The 18,988-nt window shown below is 41.6% G+C and overlaps 1 protein-coding gene across 7 annotated transcripts in view; it reads right to left on the bottom strand.

The window, feature by feature from the left end:
* aopep (aminopeptidase O (putative)) overlaps positions 1 to 18,988 on the bottom strand; it is a 339,483-nt gene that overhangs the window by 269,578 nt on the left and 50,917 nt on the right. For all 7 annotated transcript variants that reach the window (XR_013580231.1, XR_013580232.1, XM_078568338.1 and 4 more), the window contains one exon: positions 17,371 to 17,619. Coding sequence is in view for 5 of the 7 variants with exons in the window: in XM_078568338.1 (XP_078424464.1) it covers positions 17,371 to 17,619 (249 nt within the window). In the remaining 2 variants the exon portion in view is untranslated. The remainder of the gene's footprint in view (positions 1 to 17,370; positions 17,620 to 18,988) is intronic.

Below are 18,988 nucleotides of genomic sequence, written 5' to 3'. Positions count from 1 at the left end.
TCTGCAGGAGCAATTCACCTACTGCCCCTCCATGATTCAATTCCCTTTTGAATGCCTCAATTGAACCTGCCTCCACCACACGCTTAGGCAGTGCATTCCAGATCCTCACCACACACAGCATAAAAAAAGCTTTTCCTCATGTCGCTATTGCTTCTTTTACCAATTACCTTAAATCTGTGTTCTCTGGTTCTTGATCCTTCAACCAATGGGAATGGTTTCTCCCCATCGACTCTGTGTTTATATATGTTTAATGCTGATATCTTTTCATTTTGGTAAAATGAAAAATTTTAAAAGCATTGTGTTAATGCAATATACCAGAGTTCCAATAAAAATCATCTGGGTCTGACAATGAGTGCTGCATCTGAAACATCAACTTAAGGAACAAACTTGTTTTTACATCACATTCTGAAAATTGTTTTTTTTCGAGTAATGCTGTCACAAAGGCAAATTCAACAACCAATTGTATACAGCAACAGCCCACAAACAGTAAATGTAATCATGAAATACATAGGGAGGTTAAAGGTGATACGCCATTTTTGTGAAGCTAATGGTGGGCCATTGCAAATCAGCCAGCAAATTGTGATAATTTGCAATTCAGAGCTATCTCTTCCTCGCCAGAAGTTGTTGGGTAATTTACGCATTAATATCGCCACGTCATACACGTCATTATATTTTCACCAAATTCCAGCCCAATGCTTCAAAAACTACTTGTCTAAATAATAGACCCCAAGTATTTTGCAAACACATTGATCCTCATTTCAAAGGATTCTACTATTGCAGTTAAATTGCTGCCATCTTTCCATCTGAGCCAGCATATACTACATGCCTGCTCCTTTTATAGAGCATTTGTAACTCTTATCTACATCAAAGGACAGCATCTTATTCATGAAATTTTATGTTAGTAGCCACAAGTCCCTTCTTACACTCAGTTTCTCATCTCATTGCCGCAGTCTCTAGTTTTAATTCCCTCACAGGCCATTATTCACCTCTTAATAATTTATTTTCTGAACCACTACACTGTTTTGCATCATATATTCATCTTTTCTATTCTGTGATTGCTTTTTTACTCATTCCAAATGCAACATTTTCTTTACTATCACTCATTTTGGTTCTGAATGTTACTTGCATAACAGTCTCCTGTACTTGAGCAAGAGGTAGGCAAAGGCAGGTTATCTTCCCTCATATAATGTTCACATTTTTTAAAAACTAAAGCCTGAGATTACCTAATCATTAGCTTCCAAAATATCCACTGTTCTCTTTCATTCCTTTTAAGCTGGATAGTGCAGTACAATGAAAGAAAACATAAACCTTATTTACATCAAAGGAATGCCAGTATTTTATAACTTTTATGTTAAAAGACACATCGCCTCTCAAACTCAATTACTCATCTGCCACAAGCATTTATTTTTAAATTGATTTATTAATAAATTGCTGGCTAGCCAGCCGCAAATTCTTTTAAATTAACAAATTGATTGCTGTAGCAAAAATTGCAAAGTTAAAAGAAAAAAAATACTAAATTTATGGAATAGTCTAACATGCTTTTCTTCATTACACCTGGTAAAGTCCATATGTGCAGTAACTGATCCAAACCAAAATAAATTGTTTTTATTCTAACACCAAAAACATCAATGAAAAACAATAGTCCAAATTATGTCTAAAAACATAATAGCATTTAAGAGTGAAAATGGCTAAATCTTATCTTGGTTTTGTAAAAATCCAGCTGGTGTTAATCAGATTATTAGAAAGAATAGAAGAGCAGTATAGAATGTCAGATTGCAAAAGATAGAAAGACAAAGTACCAAAGGACTTTGTTTAGCAATATCAACAGTAGGCAGAGCATTGAAAAATCAATAGTTTCATTAAGAGACAAAGTTGGGTTGAAATATGAGAGACAAAGAATGTGTTGAAGGAATTCTTTTGCATCAATATTCATTCGTGTTCTGAATCATGGAGTTATAAATGAAACTTCTAGTTTTAGTAAATTTTTAAACCATATCTCAAAAATAAAGGTACTAGTTAATTTGGTGATCTTGATGAAAGAGAGTGACTGTTTTAAGGTTTTTATGCTATTTTATATAAGTTATAAATATTAATCTAAGTTATAAAGGGGGAAAAATTGGATAAGACCAGTATTTGAGGGCAGGAAACATGATTAACCACACCTGTTTGTAACAATGCAGAGCAGCACGCAAACTTTGTGCTGTCTGTGAAATGGTAGTAGCGTGCAGACCAGCATAAAACATGCTGCCGAGGGGCTGAAGGCTTCAACGAGGATGTGAGTTAATTTCAGTTTCTACAAGAGTAGTGTCACCAACAGCTAGCCTGCCCCTTTTAAAGGGAAGGTGCATTCTGGATGCAGCAGGTGCTGGAGCTGGTTCAAGAAGAGTCTCTGAGAAGGAGGAGGAATGGAAATGGTGCAACAAGCCATACAGCCTACTCAGGATTCTCCAATGCACGCTGGAGGTCTTGCTTCAGGGCTTCAGAGGACCAGGAGGCCCTCCAGACAGAGATTACAAAGGAAGTTGAAGCAGATGGCCATCTCGGTCAGTGCTAGTAGTCTAACTCTGAGAACCAGGATGCAGTGCTGTAAAATGTTCAATGACCTCACATGAATGGTCAAAGGTCAGTGAATGCATCTTCACATACCAAATCCTCACAAATGAACCACTAGCCCCTCACGCAGCTCTGTACGCCACCACCCTTCACACCCACATCTCTCAGCCTCCAGCATGGCTGCATGCCCTAACCTCCATGGAGGAGACAGTGCTGGCAATCATTGGTGCAGTTGTGTGACTGAGGCGATTTGGATGAAACAATGGAGGAGGATGATATATTCCACTTAATCCACCTTCTCACATCCCACTTCACCCTCATCCTGCAATATCTCCTGATTTACAAGCCATCTTGCTTCCCATCACCCTGCCTTCACTCACCCCAACACTACAATTCAATATTTGCCCTTTCAGATATCGCAGAGAGACAGAGTCTGCAAGTGGTGAGTCACTGGGTACAAGTGGGATGCTGCCAGGACAAGGGGAGAGTATAGCGCAGGTGCTGGCTCTCCGAGTTCACGCATGAGTTCCACTACAGACAACTCAGATGAAGACATCCATGAGGTGACGTACAGAAAAGGCTGATGGGAATAGACACAGAAATGCTTGGTGCATTGGTAGGCCTGCCAGAAAGCTTACCGTCATTGTCAAGGAGCATGGAGGAGGCTGATATTAACTTGCCAGGAGGCTTTGCACAGAGCTTGGAGCCCATTCTCCCCAGTGTGGAAGTGGTGGCTGACTCCATGAGAACAGTTGCAGGCTGAACACAATGCAGGATCTGATGCGTGATGTCTCAGCTTCCATAGCAGCACAGGCAGAAGCCACTCATAATCTGAGTCCTGCAGTGGATGCTCTAACTAAAGCCATGAAATCTGCTTCATGCCATGCAACCTCAGATTGCTGCCATCACAACTGCGTATACTAGTGCTCAAAGGGGCTTGCAAGGTCTTACAGTTGTCCAGTGATCTATGCTCCAGCAGGTTATCAAGTGTGCTGAAGCACCATCCGGGGAAGTGCCAGTGGCACCATGGAGCACAAGCCTGCTGTCCTCTTTCAGGATGACAGCCCCTACCACTGACACACAGCCAGTGCCATTGTTGTTGCCTGTCTGCCAGCCATTCTAGTTGGTGCAGTCCAAAGCAGGACCTCTGGAGCCAAAGCTGCTTGAGGAGATCCTGCGGGGTCATCTGCAGTCACTCTTACTGAAAATCAGTAGCCTTCCACAAGCCATTCTGCAACCACTGGGACAGGATTGAGTGGGCCAGACTAAGACACCCACAAGACAGGCAGTAAGAGGATGTGCCAGGGTGATTAGTTGACTTTTGTATGGAATATTGGATAGGCTACATAGAATATATGGCACAGAAACAGGCCATTCAGCCCATCTAGTCCATGCCAGTGTTTATGCTCCACTCAAGCCTCCTCCCATCTTTCCTCACCTAAATCACCATCGTAATTATTTGTTTCCTTCTCCCTCATAAACTTGAATAGTTTCTGGCATCTATTGCATTGCCAGTCCCTTGAAATGAGGATGGTGTCTGCTAGCTATCATGATATGTGTGTCCTCAGGTGACTCAGCAGGCAAATCCTGGAGCCACAGGTTTTCGGGCAGAGAGGACAAGAGTTGCTCTGAGGAAAGGGAGTTCTCCAGCTAGTGTTGTGCTCTCTCTCCTTCTGCTTTCATCACTTTACTGCAACCGGGTTTGTGCGGTCAGTTTTCGACTGCTTGTTGGATGTGATGCTGCCACATGGTACAGTTTGTGGCAAACATCTGTATTATTCACTTCAACCATTCTCTATGTGGTAAATTCCATATTCTCATCACTCCTTGGGTGAAGTTGTTCCTTCTGACTAATGGGTTTCTTGTGACTATCTTACATTGATGGCCTCCAGTTATGTTCTTCCTCACTCTGTATCCACTCTATCAAAACCTTTCATAATTTTAAGTACCCCTATTAGGCCCCCTTAGTCATCTTTTTTCAAGAAAAAAAGAGACCCAGTCTGTCAATCGCTTCCTGATATATATACCCACAGATTTATGGTATCAGCCTTGTAAATCTACTCTGCAACCTCTTCAGTGCCTCTATATCCTTTTTATAACATTCCAACCAGATCGCCATTCAAAATTCTAAGTGTGGTTATCCAAGGCTCAAGACAGATTTAGCATAATTTCCCTACTTTTCAATTCTATCCCTTCAGGAATAAAACCTCATGTTTGGCTTCCTTTTTGTATGGGTCTGCTAACCTGTGACACAACTTTTAATGATTTATGTATTTGTACTCTGAGGTCCCTTTGTTCCGCCACCCCATCTAGGCTTGTACCTTCCATGTAATAAACAGCCTCCCTATTCTTCCTACCAAAATTGTACTCCCTCACATTTATCTGTGTTGAACATCATTTGCCAACTATTTGTCCATTCTGTAAGTTTACTTATGCCCCTCCTAGTTTGGTATCAACCACAAATTTAGAAAATATATTCTGGATTCCGAAGTCCAAATTGTTAATGTAAATTGTGAACAGCAGTAATGCCAACACTGATCCTTGTAGAACACCACATCCCAGCTTCTGCCACTCTGAATAACTAACCTTTACTCCCATTCTCTGCTTTCTGCCTTGAAACCAGCTAGCAATCCATTCTGCCACTTGTTCACATTCTCTGACCTTATTCACTCTCTCTGTTTGATTGTTAAAGTTGGTTTGGAATGGCAGTTTTGTGGTGACTTTTATTTCAGCATTGTGGCCAAAAGGACACTGTGATGGTCCATAACAGAGAGATGGTAAGGGCGTACAATTGTATTTTTTTTATTCATTCACGGGACGTGGGCTTCGCTGACTGTGCCAACTTTTATTGCTCATCCCTAGTTGCCCTTAAGAAGGTGGTGGTGAACTGTCTTCTTAAAACGCTGCAGTCCATGTGGTGTAGGTATATCCACAGTGCTGTTAGAAAGGGAGTTCCAAGATTTTGACCCAGCGACAGTGAAGGAGTGGCGATATGTTTCCAAGTCAGGATAGTGAGTGGCTTGGAGGGGAACTTCCAGGTGATGGTGTTCCCATCTATCTGCTGCCCTTATCCTTCTAGATTGGAGCAGTCGTGGGTTTGGAAGATGCTGTTGAAGGAGCCTTGGTGATTTCCTGCAGTGTATCTTGTAGATGGTACACACTGCTGCCACTGTGTGTCGGTGGTGGAGCGAGTGAATGTTTGTGGATGCGGTGCCAACCAATCAGGCTGATTTGTCCTGTATGGTGTCAAGCTTTTTGAATGCTGTGGGAGCTGCACTCATCCAGGCAAGTGGGGAGTATTCCATCACTTGTGCCTTGTAGATGGTGGATAGGCTTTGGGCAGACAGGAGGTGAGTTACTCATCGCACGATTCCTAGCCTCTCACCTGCTCTTGTAGCCACAGTATTTACATGTCTAGTCCAGTTCAGTTTCTGGTCAATGGTAACTCCCAGGATGTTGATAGTGGGAGATTCAATCATGGCAATGCCATTGAACATCAAGGGGCGATGGTTAGATTCTCAATTTTTGGAGATGGTCATTGCCTGACACTTGTATGGTGTGAATGTTATTTGCCATTTGTCAGCCCAAGCCTGCTTATTGTCCAGACCTTACTGCATTTGGGCATGCACAGCTTCAATACCTAAGGGGCCACAAATGGTGTTGAACATTGTGCAATCATCAGCGAACATCCCCACTTCTGACCTGATGATGGAAGGAAGTTAGTGTTGCGTTCAGTGAAATCGTGGGCTAATGAAGCGATAACTACTGTCTGGCAGGAAAAGGGATAAGCCAGGAGCCTCCTCCCACTCCTGATCCTCCTGAGCTGCTAATCATAGCCCTGGTGGCAAGGGCTGTGCGGCATATATGCCCAGGTTTACAAGAGACAGCAGACCACCAGGTATTAGGATACAAGCTCTGGCAAGTAGGGACGACCCCTCCTGAATGGTCCAGGCAGCAAGTCAATGGTCTGCTCTATGATGCTTTGCACAGCAGCATAGCTCTCATTGTACACATGCTGCCAATGTATGGTTGGGTTACGGAGCGGAGTCGTCACTTATTCCATAAGTTGCTCTGCAAAATAATTCATACAACTAATCCTCCATCACATGCCAGACCAGACATATTACAAAGTAAAGAGGGTGATATGGAAATGTCCTTTAAAAAATAAATAAATCTCTTCCATGAGTTACTGACTTAGCATTTGGTGGGGTGGGATTGGGGGTGTGAGCAGGGGTGGTTAGCACTCATACAATTGCCGTTATACATTTGAATCCAATAGACTTGCTTCCAGCCAAAGCCAGCTTTAAAACCTACAACCCACCTACACAACATTTATATCAAACCTACCCTTCCAATCCATTCCATGACTGTTGTCTTTTATCATGGCACTCTCTGTCCATGCTCTCTTTAAAAATTACATACCCAGCTGGAATCGACTTTTCCCAGTTCATACACCATTCTGACTTGGAAATGTGTTGCTGCTCCTTCACTGCCACGGGGTCAAAATCCTGGAACTCCCTCCCAAACAACAATGTGGATGTACCTACAACCATACAGACTGCAGCGGTTCAAAAAAGTGACTCACCACCGCTTTCTCAAGGACAATTAGGGATGGGCAATAAATGCTGGCCTTGCCAGTGATACCCACATCCCATGAATGAAAGAAAAAGAGTAGCTCATAATAAGCCTTCAGGACAGTTGCAGATCCAAATTCTAGTGATGTCATGTCCTTCAATATCATCTACATATAAAACAAAATATCATGAATGTTCACAAACTAATCTTTTTGCCTCAAACACTGCTGACATTCCGTGATATCTACCCTTGCAGGCAGACTTTGCTCACTTAAATGACAGCCTCATAATAACAGCTCATGATAAATAACAGCCTGACCATCCAAACCTAACCAGTACATACAAAAAGGATAGAAAAAAAGACCAGATGGTCCATTGAGACCCTCTTAATCAGTCAACCATATTGCAGCTAAGCAGCATATTCTCTATCCACCAGCAACCATGTAATCCACTTGGAGAGGCAACTCAGTTTTTAAAAATCCCTAGGCCAATTAGTGGGGTGAGAAACAATTCTGGAAAATTCGTCTTCAATCACCAAGGACAATCAAAAACAAGTTCTAGGAGAAAGCAGTGATCAGGGGTGTATCACCCAACATCCAACCAATGTTTTATATTAGCCTACCCCCATTCATGTAATATAGCTACTTATGCATGATAAGTATACATTATATGCAACTGGAAAGTTGGCCCTTTTATTAATGGTTCAGCATATATTATGAACAGTATTACTTGTGTTTTATTCCTGCTAATGTTTTGAGAAAAACATTGAGAAAAGTGAGGAGAAAACTGCACAGTTTGATGTAAATTGAAAATATGTTGATGCAAATATTTAGATTTTTATTTTTTGCAAGTTTTTTAATACAATTTTTACAGTCTAAAAGTGCTGTCATCAACAGCAACCTTTAGTTACACATAGTAACTTCTCTACACGATAAGGTTGCTTGATTAAAAGATTTTGAAGATTCATGTTAAATTTATAAAAAACTAAGCACAAATTTAATTGCAAAATTTAGTCACTTCCTCAAAAAGGAAAATAAGGAATCAAACTGGATTAATTTTGTATATTACTTGCTGCAAACAAAGATCAAGTCTTCCCTTTGTCACAAAGGATATTGCAACCAGTGGTGAATCAATAGCCTTCACCATTGATGTTGAACAAAAATGCCCACAAAGATCTAGCAATCTCTGTGGCGAGGACTTTTTCTTTCCTGACAGCGTTTTAAATCTGGCTCAAAGCCAAGGTATCCAAGCAGCATTGATGTCAGCAAGCAGGGCATGCAACCAATCAGAATGAAGCATTCTCCCAGACAGCAAACCAGGAAGTTAAAGGCAATGAAACTCTTCACTTTTAATACCAATTTTCAAATGCAAAATAAATAATTATGCTCAGATTAAGATAGATTAAAATAATGTGAGCAATCTCTTAAAGAGGTTTAAAAATTTAGATTTTTTTTTTAAATCATAATGGAGAAATTTAGCATTCCGCAAATATAAAATTTGCTTTTCAGGGTAAGAGAGAATGATTGGCAGTAATTATGAAGTTAATACACTGCTAAAAACCCAGATACACCTCATTCAACATGGTGTAACTTTTTTACAGTGATAGTAACAAGGTGAAAGTGAACGTTTTCACTAATTTACTGATTGCTTAGGAATTGTATTCTGGGGTGACCTCAACAGCACACCTTCCTGGAGGAACGTGGAATCACTGACAGCAACTTCTGCAATTCTGCATTACTGTGCACATGTATGGACTCACAAGATCACTGTTTGTTTTAGCGGTGTAATGACTGCGAAACTTTACCATCATTACCAGCATAAAATCTGGACCATTATACATAGTATTTCCACTTTTACAAACCTACCATGTCAGTATTCACAAATAAACGAAGTTTGCAACATAAGCAAGTAGTGATGATATAATTAGTTAAGTGGCAAAATTGCGCACAGAATAATTAGGCCAAATCTTCTGGTCTCCGGATCATCAGAAACCAGACATATAACAGAAGAAGCACCCTGAGGAAGCCCTGACATGTGGTATGCAGGAATTGCCCAGGAAGTTTAAACTTCCAATGAGCAATTCCTGGTTGCCCAGGATCCTGCATGAACGTCTCCTACCCTGAGCTTATGGCAGAGACTTGGTGAAGGTATGCAGGGCTTGCCTTGATCATTACCCAGGAAATGTTAGATAGTTTAAAACTTGTTGTAACAGCTGGGTAACTCCACAACCAACACCTCTACCATCGCCACATTAGATCTTCAGTGGTGCATTTGCTCCACAGTCCAATCTCCTGACCACCCAACTACCTACCCTGGCTACACGGCTACCCCCTGCCAATCAGATTCCACCAGCCCCTCCTGACCAGTCCAACGCACTCACTATCCACTCACCCACAAACACACCTCATCCACCTACCAATTCACTCACATATCCACTTGCTCACAGTCACTCACCCGTTCACGCACCCACATCATTCATTAAAAAACTAGACCTTTAAACTTACCTAAATGCAGCAGCTAGTGCCATAATAAGGGGGCATGTCCTCTCCTTCCATCCTACTCTACTGCAATCCGCTGGACTTACCCAGGAGATACTGCACTGCCCATTTCTGTGTCAACCAGAATTTGAAGATCCTGGAAGAAATGGGTAGGTGAAGTACAGGATGGGCAAGAAGCCAGAATAAGAGGAGCAAAGAAATGTCGGAGAGTTGTAGGATGAGAGGAGGTTATAGAGATAGGGATGAGCAGGCCATGAGGCATTTGACAATAAGGGTGATTTTTAAAAAAAATATTGCTGGAAATGCTCTGCATAAAAAAAATTCTCCTATGCTCTTAGTGACCATTCTAAATTAAGGACTCCTCAGCACTGACTTTCCAACCAGAGGAAACAGTTTGTCCCTATTCATGGTATTAAAACCCTGCATGATGTTATGCCACTGACATTACACCTTTGCGAAAGACAATGGGTACAAGTTTTGTTTCTCTGTTGGGTTTTGACCTAGTCAATCTCAGGCAAGAAACATCAAAAACTGATCTAGTAGTGACAATGTCCACTGTGGGCAGAAATTAGATGTTTCTCATCAGATGTAAATAGAAGGCAAAATATATACCCAGAATTCTTCCAGTTTCAAGTTGAGACCAATTATCAAATTAGAATTTTATTCTAGTCCATTCTCTGGAATAACTCTCCAGATAGCCCAATTTCCTAATTTTCATCCACAGCTTCCTAAAGTTTTATTTTTTACATATTTATCCACTTTCCTTTGAAAGCTACAACGTGTTATGTTTCCATGACTGTTTCAGGTATGGAATTTCATGTCCTAACAATTCAGTCAGTAAAAAAACAATCTCCTAGCCTCTCCTTTCATTTTTTGCCAACAAACTAAATTTATACCTTCTAGTCGTCAACTCATCAACCAATGCAAATAGTTTTACCCTATGAAATTCCTCCATAATTTTGAAGATTTCTATCAAATTTCTTCCTAGCCTCTCTTCTAATGAAAGAACTCCAATTTTTCTAGTCTCTCCTCATAATGAATCCTCTTGTCCTCAGACTCATCTTAGTGAATTTCCTTTCACACTTTCTCTTGACATCCTGTCTAAAGTAGGGCAGCCAAACTGTACACAACATTTTAACTATGGCCTGACCAATAACTTGTATAAGATTATATTATCTTTGCTTTTGTACTCAATACCCCAATCCAGAGTCCTGTACACTATTGGAGAGAAAGACAGAGTTAACGTTTCAAGTCCGTATGACTCTTCTTCAGAGCTAAAGAGCAGAAGAAATGTGGTGCAATATATACTGTTCAAGGGGGGGGGGGTTGTGGAACAGGTGAAGCTGGATAGGAGGCCAGCGATAAGTGGAGACAAAGGAGAGATTGCGAAAGATGTCATAAACAAAAGGTCAAAGGGTTGTTAATAGTGGTGGTACTGGCTAAAGGGGGCGCTATTGGTGACATTAAGAGTGGAAAGCAGAATGTGATAATGGCAGGACCAGGGTAAGCACTCTAGAAAGTGACAGATGGCCCTGGTGGGAGTGGGGTGGGGGGAGGGGACAGTGGCGAGAAAAAAGATCGGAAAGGCTAAAAGCTGGGGATAAAACAATTAATAAAAATGGAAATAAATTTTAAAAATAATAATAATGAAAATAAGTGGGGAAAATAAATAAATAAATTTAAATAAAATGAAAAAGAAAGAAGGGTATCAAAAAGGGGGTGGGGGTGGAGGAGAGAGCTCATGGTCTGAAGTTGTTGAACTCAATGTTAAGTCCGGAAGGCTGTAAAGTGCCTTTGTTGACAGAGTTAAAACTGCTCTCTCTCCTGGCTGCCTCCTCGCTTTCCCGCTGGCCTCGCTTCCCCCTTACCTTGCTCCCCTAGCGCTCCCCTAGCCCTCGCCAGCCTCACCACCACCCCCCAACCTCGCATCCCCACCCTTGCTCTCTCCATCAGCCCCCATTGTCCCCCCAACCGCCCACCTCGCTCCCCACTCCCACCCCTATTCTTGTACCTGCCCTCTGAACCCAGCCTTGCTCCTCCCTCAGCCTCACTCACCTTCCCACTGCTCCTCCAATCACAGACTCACTAAGGAGAGAAACAGACCATCAGCAGCAACCGCAGGAGAGAACCAGCTTGTGAGTAGAAGAACTCCTTAAAGAATCTTCTACATATGGGGGCAGCTTTCCTCTGATTGGTCGCCCCATGATTAAGTTTTCCGTTTTGGGGGCTTTCAGAGGCAAATTCATCCACCACTCCTGTGTATTTTGAACACTGAATATAATCCTATAATATCAGAAAAATCTTGGAATTCCATTAAATGTAAATAGGATTTCATTTATTCAGTTACCATAAACTCTAAGTGTTTGGCATGGGAAATTTACAAAAAGTGGCCTTAAGTTAAATATTTGCTGGGGAGGGAATCAAAATGAAGCATGTGTATGCTTATTATTTTCATTATTTTCTATATTTTAAAACTATGTGTTGTTATGATGCCCAGCTAAGGACAACTGGACAAGCCTGATCCCAGGGTGGAACCCAGCTTGATAGATCCTAACTTTTATTTGTTTGTTTAGATACGTGGAGAAGGGCGACTGTACAGAATCTTTTCCAGGTTCCTGACCTTCCTTTGACTAGGAGGTCTGCTTGCGACTTCCTCCTGTTCCACTCCCCTGGATTTTTGGGGATTTTCTTCTTTAGGTTGGGACTTGCTATCTGTCCCTTTTGTTCCAGTCTTCCTCTGGCAGCTACTTTCAACCAACTTTAGCTTGGAACTGGCTATCTGAACCTTCTAAGCTGCTTCTGCCTGGCAGCTGTCTTCAAAACTGAACTTAAAAACTGCTGTTTCTAATTTCTTGTGTGTGTCTCTATGGGAGGGAGCTGCCTCTCTGGACCCCTGTTGCTAGGCAACTGCCCAGTTTTTCTACTCTTGTTTGCTTGATTTCTCTTACAGTCGTAAATTCTCACTAGAAATGCAGGCATCTTTAAAAGTGAAACTAAAACTCAACTTTGACCTTTTTATAACACACAGCTACAGAAACACAAATCAACCTTAAACATTAAAGCTAAAACTCATTCCTAACACCCACAAATACCAATATAACCTACTTAAACTATCTCTATTTCCTAACAGTGTGACAAGTTTCCTTCTTAGAATATATCCTAGAGAACTTCTCAGTAGTTTGGAGATTTAAGACACACTTTAGTAGTATGGTACTGAGTCATACAGAGCAAGAATGCTCTAGGTCCGTGCTTCCCAAACTTTTTTCCAACGTGGCCCCATTTCAAAACTTAAAAAGTAATGGGACCCTAGATGCCAACAAAAACAAAATAACAAATAAAGTAGCATAGTAACGCTCAGTATATAATTATTAAAGTTAGCGTACTATAGATCAACATACACCAACATATGCACACTGTAATCAGCCCCTCTCCACCCACCCCCTACACACACTGTAATCAGCCCCTCTCCACCCACCCCCTACACACACTGTGATTAGCCCCTCTCTCCCCAACCCACAAATGCACTTTAATCAGCCCCCCTCCCCAACCCACAAACACATTGTGATCAGCCCCTCTCCTCCCACCTCACCATACACGCTATAATCAATCCCTCTGCCCCCAACCCGCGCACACACTGTAATCAACCCCTCTCCTACCTGCTCCCCCAACACACGCACACACAGCTCTACTAGTCCCACAAACCCCAGTCCCCACACACAGAGATCAGTCAATTAGTGGCAGCCAGCAGGAAGGTGCAGCAGCTGTGAAACCAGCCCAAACCCAAGCTGCTGTGTGGCTGATTCACCATGCTCCTGTTGTGCTTACCAGCAAATGCCTATTAGGAATTACATATTTTCCTAATATTTTTAATTAAAAGTTGTTATTCTTGAATAGCTCACTCCCCCACACTTCACTGGAGCAAAGTAATGCTAGAAGGAAAACTGTATAATTGATGCTGTCCTCTTTTAGATTGGATCAGTGAAGGAATGGCATTATAGTTCCAAGTCAGGGTTGTGTTGTTAGGAGGAGAACTTGCAGGTGGTGGTGCTCCCATGCATCTGTTACCCTTATCCTTCTAGGTGGTAGAGATTTTGGGTTGGGAAGGTGCTGTCAAAGGAGCCTCAGTGAGTTGCTGCAGTGCATAAGTGGAGAGCATTCCATCACATTCCTGACTTGTGCTTTGTACTTGGTGGACAGGCTTTGGGGAGTCAGGAGGCAAGTTACTCGCAGCAGAATTCCCAGTTTCTAACCTGCTCCTGTAGCCACAGTGGCTAGTCCAGTTCAGTTTCTGGTCAATGGTAACCCCCCAGGATGTTGATAGTGGGAGATTCAACGATGATAATTCTATTGAATGTCAAGCGGAGATGGTTAGATTCTCTCTTGTTGGCGATGATCGTACCCTGCCACTTGTGTGGCACAAATGTTACTTGCCACTTATCAGCCCTAGCCTGAATGTTGTCCAGGTCTTGCTGCACATGGGCACAGACTGCTTCAGTATCTGAGGAGCCACGAATGGTGAACATTATGCAATCATCAGTGAACATCCCCACTTCTGACCTTATGGTGGAAGGAAGGTCATTGATGAAACAGCTGAAGCTGGCTGGGCCTCGCGCACTACCCTGAGGAACTCCTGCAGTGATATGCTGGTACTGAGATGACTGACTTCCAGGAAACACAACCATCTTCCTTTGTGCTAGGTGTGATTCCAACCAGTGGAGAGAATTCCCCTTGATTCCCACTGACTCCAGTTTTGCTAAGGCTCCTTGTTGCCACACCCGGTCAAATGCTGCCTTGATATCAAGGGCAGTCACTCCCACCTCACCTCTTGAGTTCAGCTCTTTTATCCATGTTTGGACCAAGGCTGTTATGAAGCCAGAAGCTGAATGACTCTGACGGAACCCAAACTGGGCGTCAGAGAGCAGGTTATTGCTGAGTAAGTGTCTCTTGATGACACTGCTGATGACCCCTTCCATCATGTTGCTGATGAACAAGAGTAGACTGATGGGTGATAATTGGCCGGGTTGGATGTGTCCTGCTTTTTGTGGTCAGGACATACTTGGGCAATTTTCTACATTGCTGGGTAGATGTCAGTGTTGTAGTTGTACTGGAACAGCTTGGCTAAGGTCGCAGCTATTTCTGAAGCACAAATTGTCAGTACTATTGCTGGAATGTTGTCAGGGCCCATTGCCTGTGCAATAACCAGTGCCTTCAGCCATTTATAGAGTCATAGAGTTTTGTATATTTTACATCAATTTCTTGTCTGTCCTTCCTAAATGAGACAGGGCATACCCAGGAATAGTGATAGTGTCTGGGGCATAGTCATAGTTCACGGAATCATACCTTACAGACAATGTCAGGCTGTTGCTTGACTGGTCTGCAGGGCAGCTCTCCCAGTTTTGGCACAAGGCCCCACATGTTAGTAAGGAGAAGTCTGTAGGGTCGACAGGGTTGGATGTGCCGTATTGTTTCCGGCGCCTAGGTCGATGCCGGGTGATCCATCTGCTTTCATTCCTTCTTGTAGACTTTGTAGCAGCTTGATACAACTGAGTGGCTTGCTATGGCATTTCAGAGGGCATTTAAGAGTCAACCGCATTGCTCTGGGTCTGGAGTCACATGTAGGCCAGACCAAGTAAGGACAGCAGGTTTCCTTCCATAAATGTGGGGCAGGTTTTTACGACAATCAACAATGGTTTCATGGTCACTATGGCCAAGACTAGCTTTTAATTCCAGATTTATTAATTGAATTTAAATCTCATGAGCTGCCATGGTGGGATTCACACCTGTTTCCGCAGCGCATTAGCGTGGGTCTCTGGATTCATAGTCCGGTAACATTACAGCAACGCAACTGCCTCCCTCCTGTCCTCCCTCTATTATTGAAGACAAGAAGCTATAGAAAGTCAGGATGGCATTCTAAGGAATAGCTCACACCACTGTTTTCAATTTTCAGACATGACTGACCAGCTTTGGATGTAGGATGCTGTTCAAGTTAATCACTGATTTCTTTTTAATTTTGTACAATACAAAACACCAAAAACTGCTGGAACAAATGGTGTAAGCTATAATTATTCTACACAAAGAAAATCCTGTCCTGTTTGCAGTAGCTTTTCTTTTCCATTTTTCACTCAATCTAAAGTGTTCTCCATATTCAATATTTTAAGCCCCAGTAGGTCAACTGTAAATTATAAATAAGTAGGCATCAAGTGAATAATTTATGGACATTAATACAAATTAGCTTTCGATTATTACTGTTATTCTGCTGCAGTAGGAACATACATGCAAGTAAAGGTCCAGTTCATGCTGGTCTCAGGAATATAAAACTTTTTATTTCAAACATATTTATTGCTGGAACTCATCAACCTCTGTTGAAAATAGAACTATTTTCACAAGACACAATTAAAACAGATCTAACAGGGCCTCTAAGAAATTCCGTTCCCAAAAATCTATTTGCTAGTTTCAAAACAACATTATGAATTTAACAAAATAAATCAATCAGTTGGTGATCTGGTAGGCGGTTGGGAGATTGCCTCAATATATGGAAATTTAAGATAAAAGCAAAATATTGCAGATGCTGGAAATCTGAAACAAAAACAGAAAATGCTGGAAAAACTCAACAGGCCTGACAGCATCTGTGGAGAGAGAAAAACAAAGTTAATGTTTCGAGTAAGTATGACCCTTCTTCAGAGCTGAAGAGAAGTGGAAATGTGATGAAATTTATACTGTTTAAGAGGGGTAGGTTAGGTGGAGCTGGATAGAAGGCAAGCGATACGTGGGGACAAGGGAGGGATTGACAAAGATGTCATGAACTAAAGGACAAAGGGATTGTTAATGGTAGTCGTTAGTACTAAAAAAGGTGCTAATAGTGGTGTAAAGGTAAGAAAGCAGAATGTGATTATAGCAGGACAAGGATAGCAAGGAAGTGGAGAGCCCTCAGACCATCCTGGTGGGGGATGGAGGTGTAGAGGGATTGGATGTCCATGATGAAGAGGAGGCGGTTAGGGCCAGGGAACTGGAAATTGTTGATATGATGTAGGGTGACCATGAACTCTCGCCTCCATCCTCACCCCATTTTTTCATCCCCTTTCTTCTACATTCATTTTTATTTTTTACCCACTTGTTTTATTTTTATTATTTTTATTCATTTATCTGTAGTTTTATCCCCTTTGTATCCCATTTTCTATCCTTTTTTTCCCCACCACCGCTCCCTCCCCCCACCCCATCCCCTACAGGGCCATCTGTCACTTGTTCCATGTTGTTCTTTCACACAATGCTATCCTTGTTCTGCTATAATCACATTCTGCTTTCTTACCTTTACGCCACTATTAGCACCTTTTCTAGCATTAACCACTACCATTAACAATCCCTTTGTCCTTTAGGTCATGACAACTTTGTCAATCCCTCCTTTGTCCCCACCTATCGCTGGCCTTCCATCCAGCTCCACCTGCCCCACGCCCCTTAAACAGTATAAATTTCATCACATTTCCACTTCTCTTCAGCTCCGAAGAAGTGTCATAAGGACTCGAAACGTTAACTTTGTTTTTCTCTCTCCATAGATGCTGTCAGACCTGCTGAGTTTTTCCAATATTTTCTGTTTTTGTTCGGGAAATTTAAGTTCAATTTTTAAGATGCTTTCTGGGATATATTTTACAAGCCGAGGAGCAGCTTCCTTACAAAACAACTTTTTGATGTTGACAAACAAAGCACCAATAACTTACATATCAAAAGCATTATGAAAGCAACAAGCATACCTGGCCATTCCCAGACTAGAAAAACTAGCAGGGACTATCAGCACGTCAACTCTGGAGAAAGGATGAGTGCCTAGGACACAATGAGCTGCTGAAAGGCACGGAGCCACCAGTGGAAGCAGAACCTCTTGGCTCCTTAATTTCAGACAATCAGGTGCAAAGACACGGTATGGTATCCAATCCTGGGCTTGAGCAATAGGGTCTTGAAAACGGCAAGGATAGGCTGAATGACCACAGGGTGGCAGGGAAACACTAGTAAAAAGTGCAAAACCACAGGTTAAGTTACAAAATGCTGAAACAAGGTGAATAAATATTACTACTGAATAAAAGTTTTAAATGGCTTAAAAACCAAGTAACAGCACTGATTTGATACTCAATTTCATCAGTCAAATTATTCACAAACAATTATTGGAAACAACTTCTCATATAGGCCTTGCTATTATCCCCAAATCTCACACAATCAATTATCTAAATTACAATATTCTGAAGTTCAGGATTTTGCAATTTGCTTCATATCTGCAGGTTATTGGTTGATCTATGATGCCCTGATTGAAGTAACGTCATTCCATGAAGATAGCTATGATGCAGTCTGATATAATATTGGAATTAAGTTGTTCAAATTTATTTTTAAAGTTTTCATTAAAATAAGTTTGGTTATATCTCACAGGTAAGCAATAACCTAATTAAAGCCTGAAATTTTATCTATGCTTGTAATAGCATCTCAAGTCCAATTTCATAATGCAACCACTTTCTTTACTATCACCCCTCTCGTAAGCTTAATCACTGAGTGGGAAAGGGCAAGTTACATTCAAATCAGAGTCTCTCAAAATTCCTATAAAATCTGCAGTTTCAGTTGTATCCATCTAATGAGATACCAAATGGAGGTTTATTTATTCTAAGCAAAAGGGTAAAATTCTACAGAATTGACATAAATGGCAACAAACTTGTGTTTTTAACATGGAAAAGCATTCCCAGGCTTTTCATGGAGAAGGGAAATAAACACAAGAGTATAACTGAAGCAGTTAAAAAAGGCTACCAAAGACCTAGTGCAATAGATGAGTTTTGAGAAGTTGTTTAAAGATGAAGGCATATAATACAAAGTGGGAGATTTAGGAAAGGAGTTCAGAGGATGGGCCCAAGATAACTGATAGTGGAATGAAGTTGGAAGGGGGGAGGGGTGTGATTGCTGGAGGTGGGGGTGCGGGAATGCACAGGTTGGAGTTGGAGGAGTGAATGGATTGAATTTGATTTAAAGGAGAAGTGAATGGCTTGAATTTGATTTAATACGGAAGCCATCATTCAGGTAGGGGGTACAAATTCATCAAGCAATTTGCAGACAACAATGAAGATTTTAAAATTAATGTATTTTTGGAGCAGGAGACAATATAGATCAGTAATTATTGGTGCAATGGGTAATCAGCGAGTTGTGGGACAGGACTTCTGAAGTTTTGTGAAAAATGCAGCGCAGCCAACAAAGAGATATTCGAGAAATCAAATCAGAAGACAACAAAACAGTGGAAAAGAGATTTTGTTGCAGTAGGGTTAAGGTAGTGGCTAAAGAAAATGGTATTCCAGGGGTAGAAATAAAGATATGGAATTTGAAGGTCAGCTCTGGTCAAGC

The sequence above is a fragment of the Cetorhinus maximus genome, chromosome 2, assembly GCF_964194155.1.
Source record: "Cetorhinus maximus chromosome 2, sCetMax3.hap1.1, whole genome shotgun sequence".
Classification (NCBI taxonomy): Eukaryota; Metazoa; Chordata; class Chondrichthyes; order Lamniformes; family Cetorhinidae; genus Cetorhinus; species Cetorhinus maximus.
The sequence above is the reverse complement of the archived record's forward strand: the minus strand, read 5'-3'. Positions and strand labels throughout refer to the sequence as shown.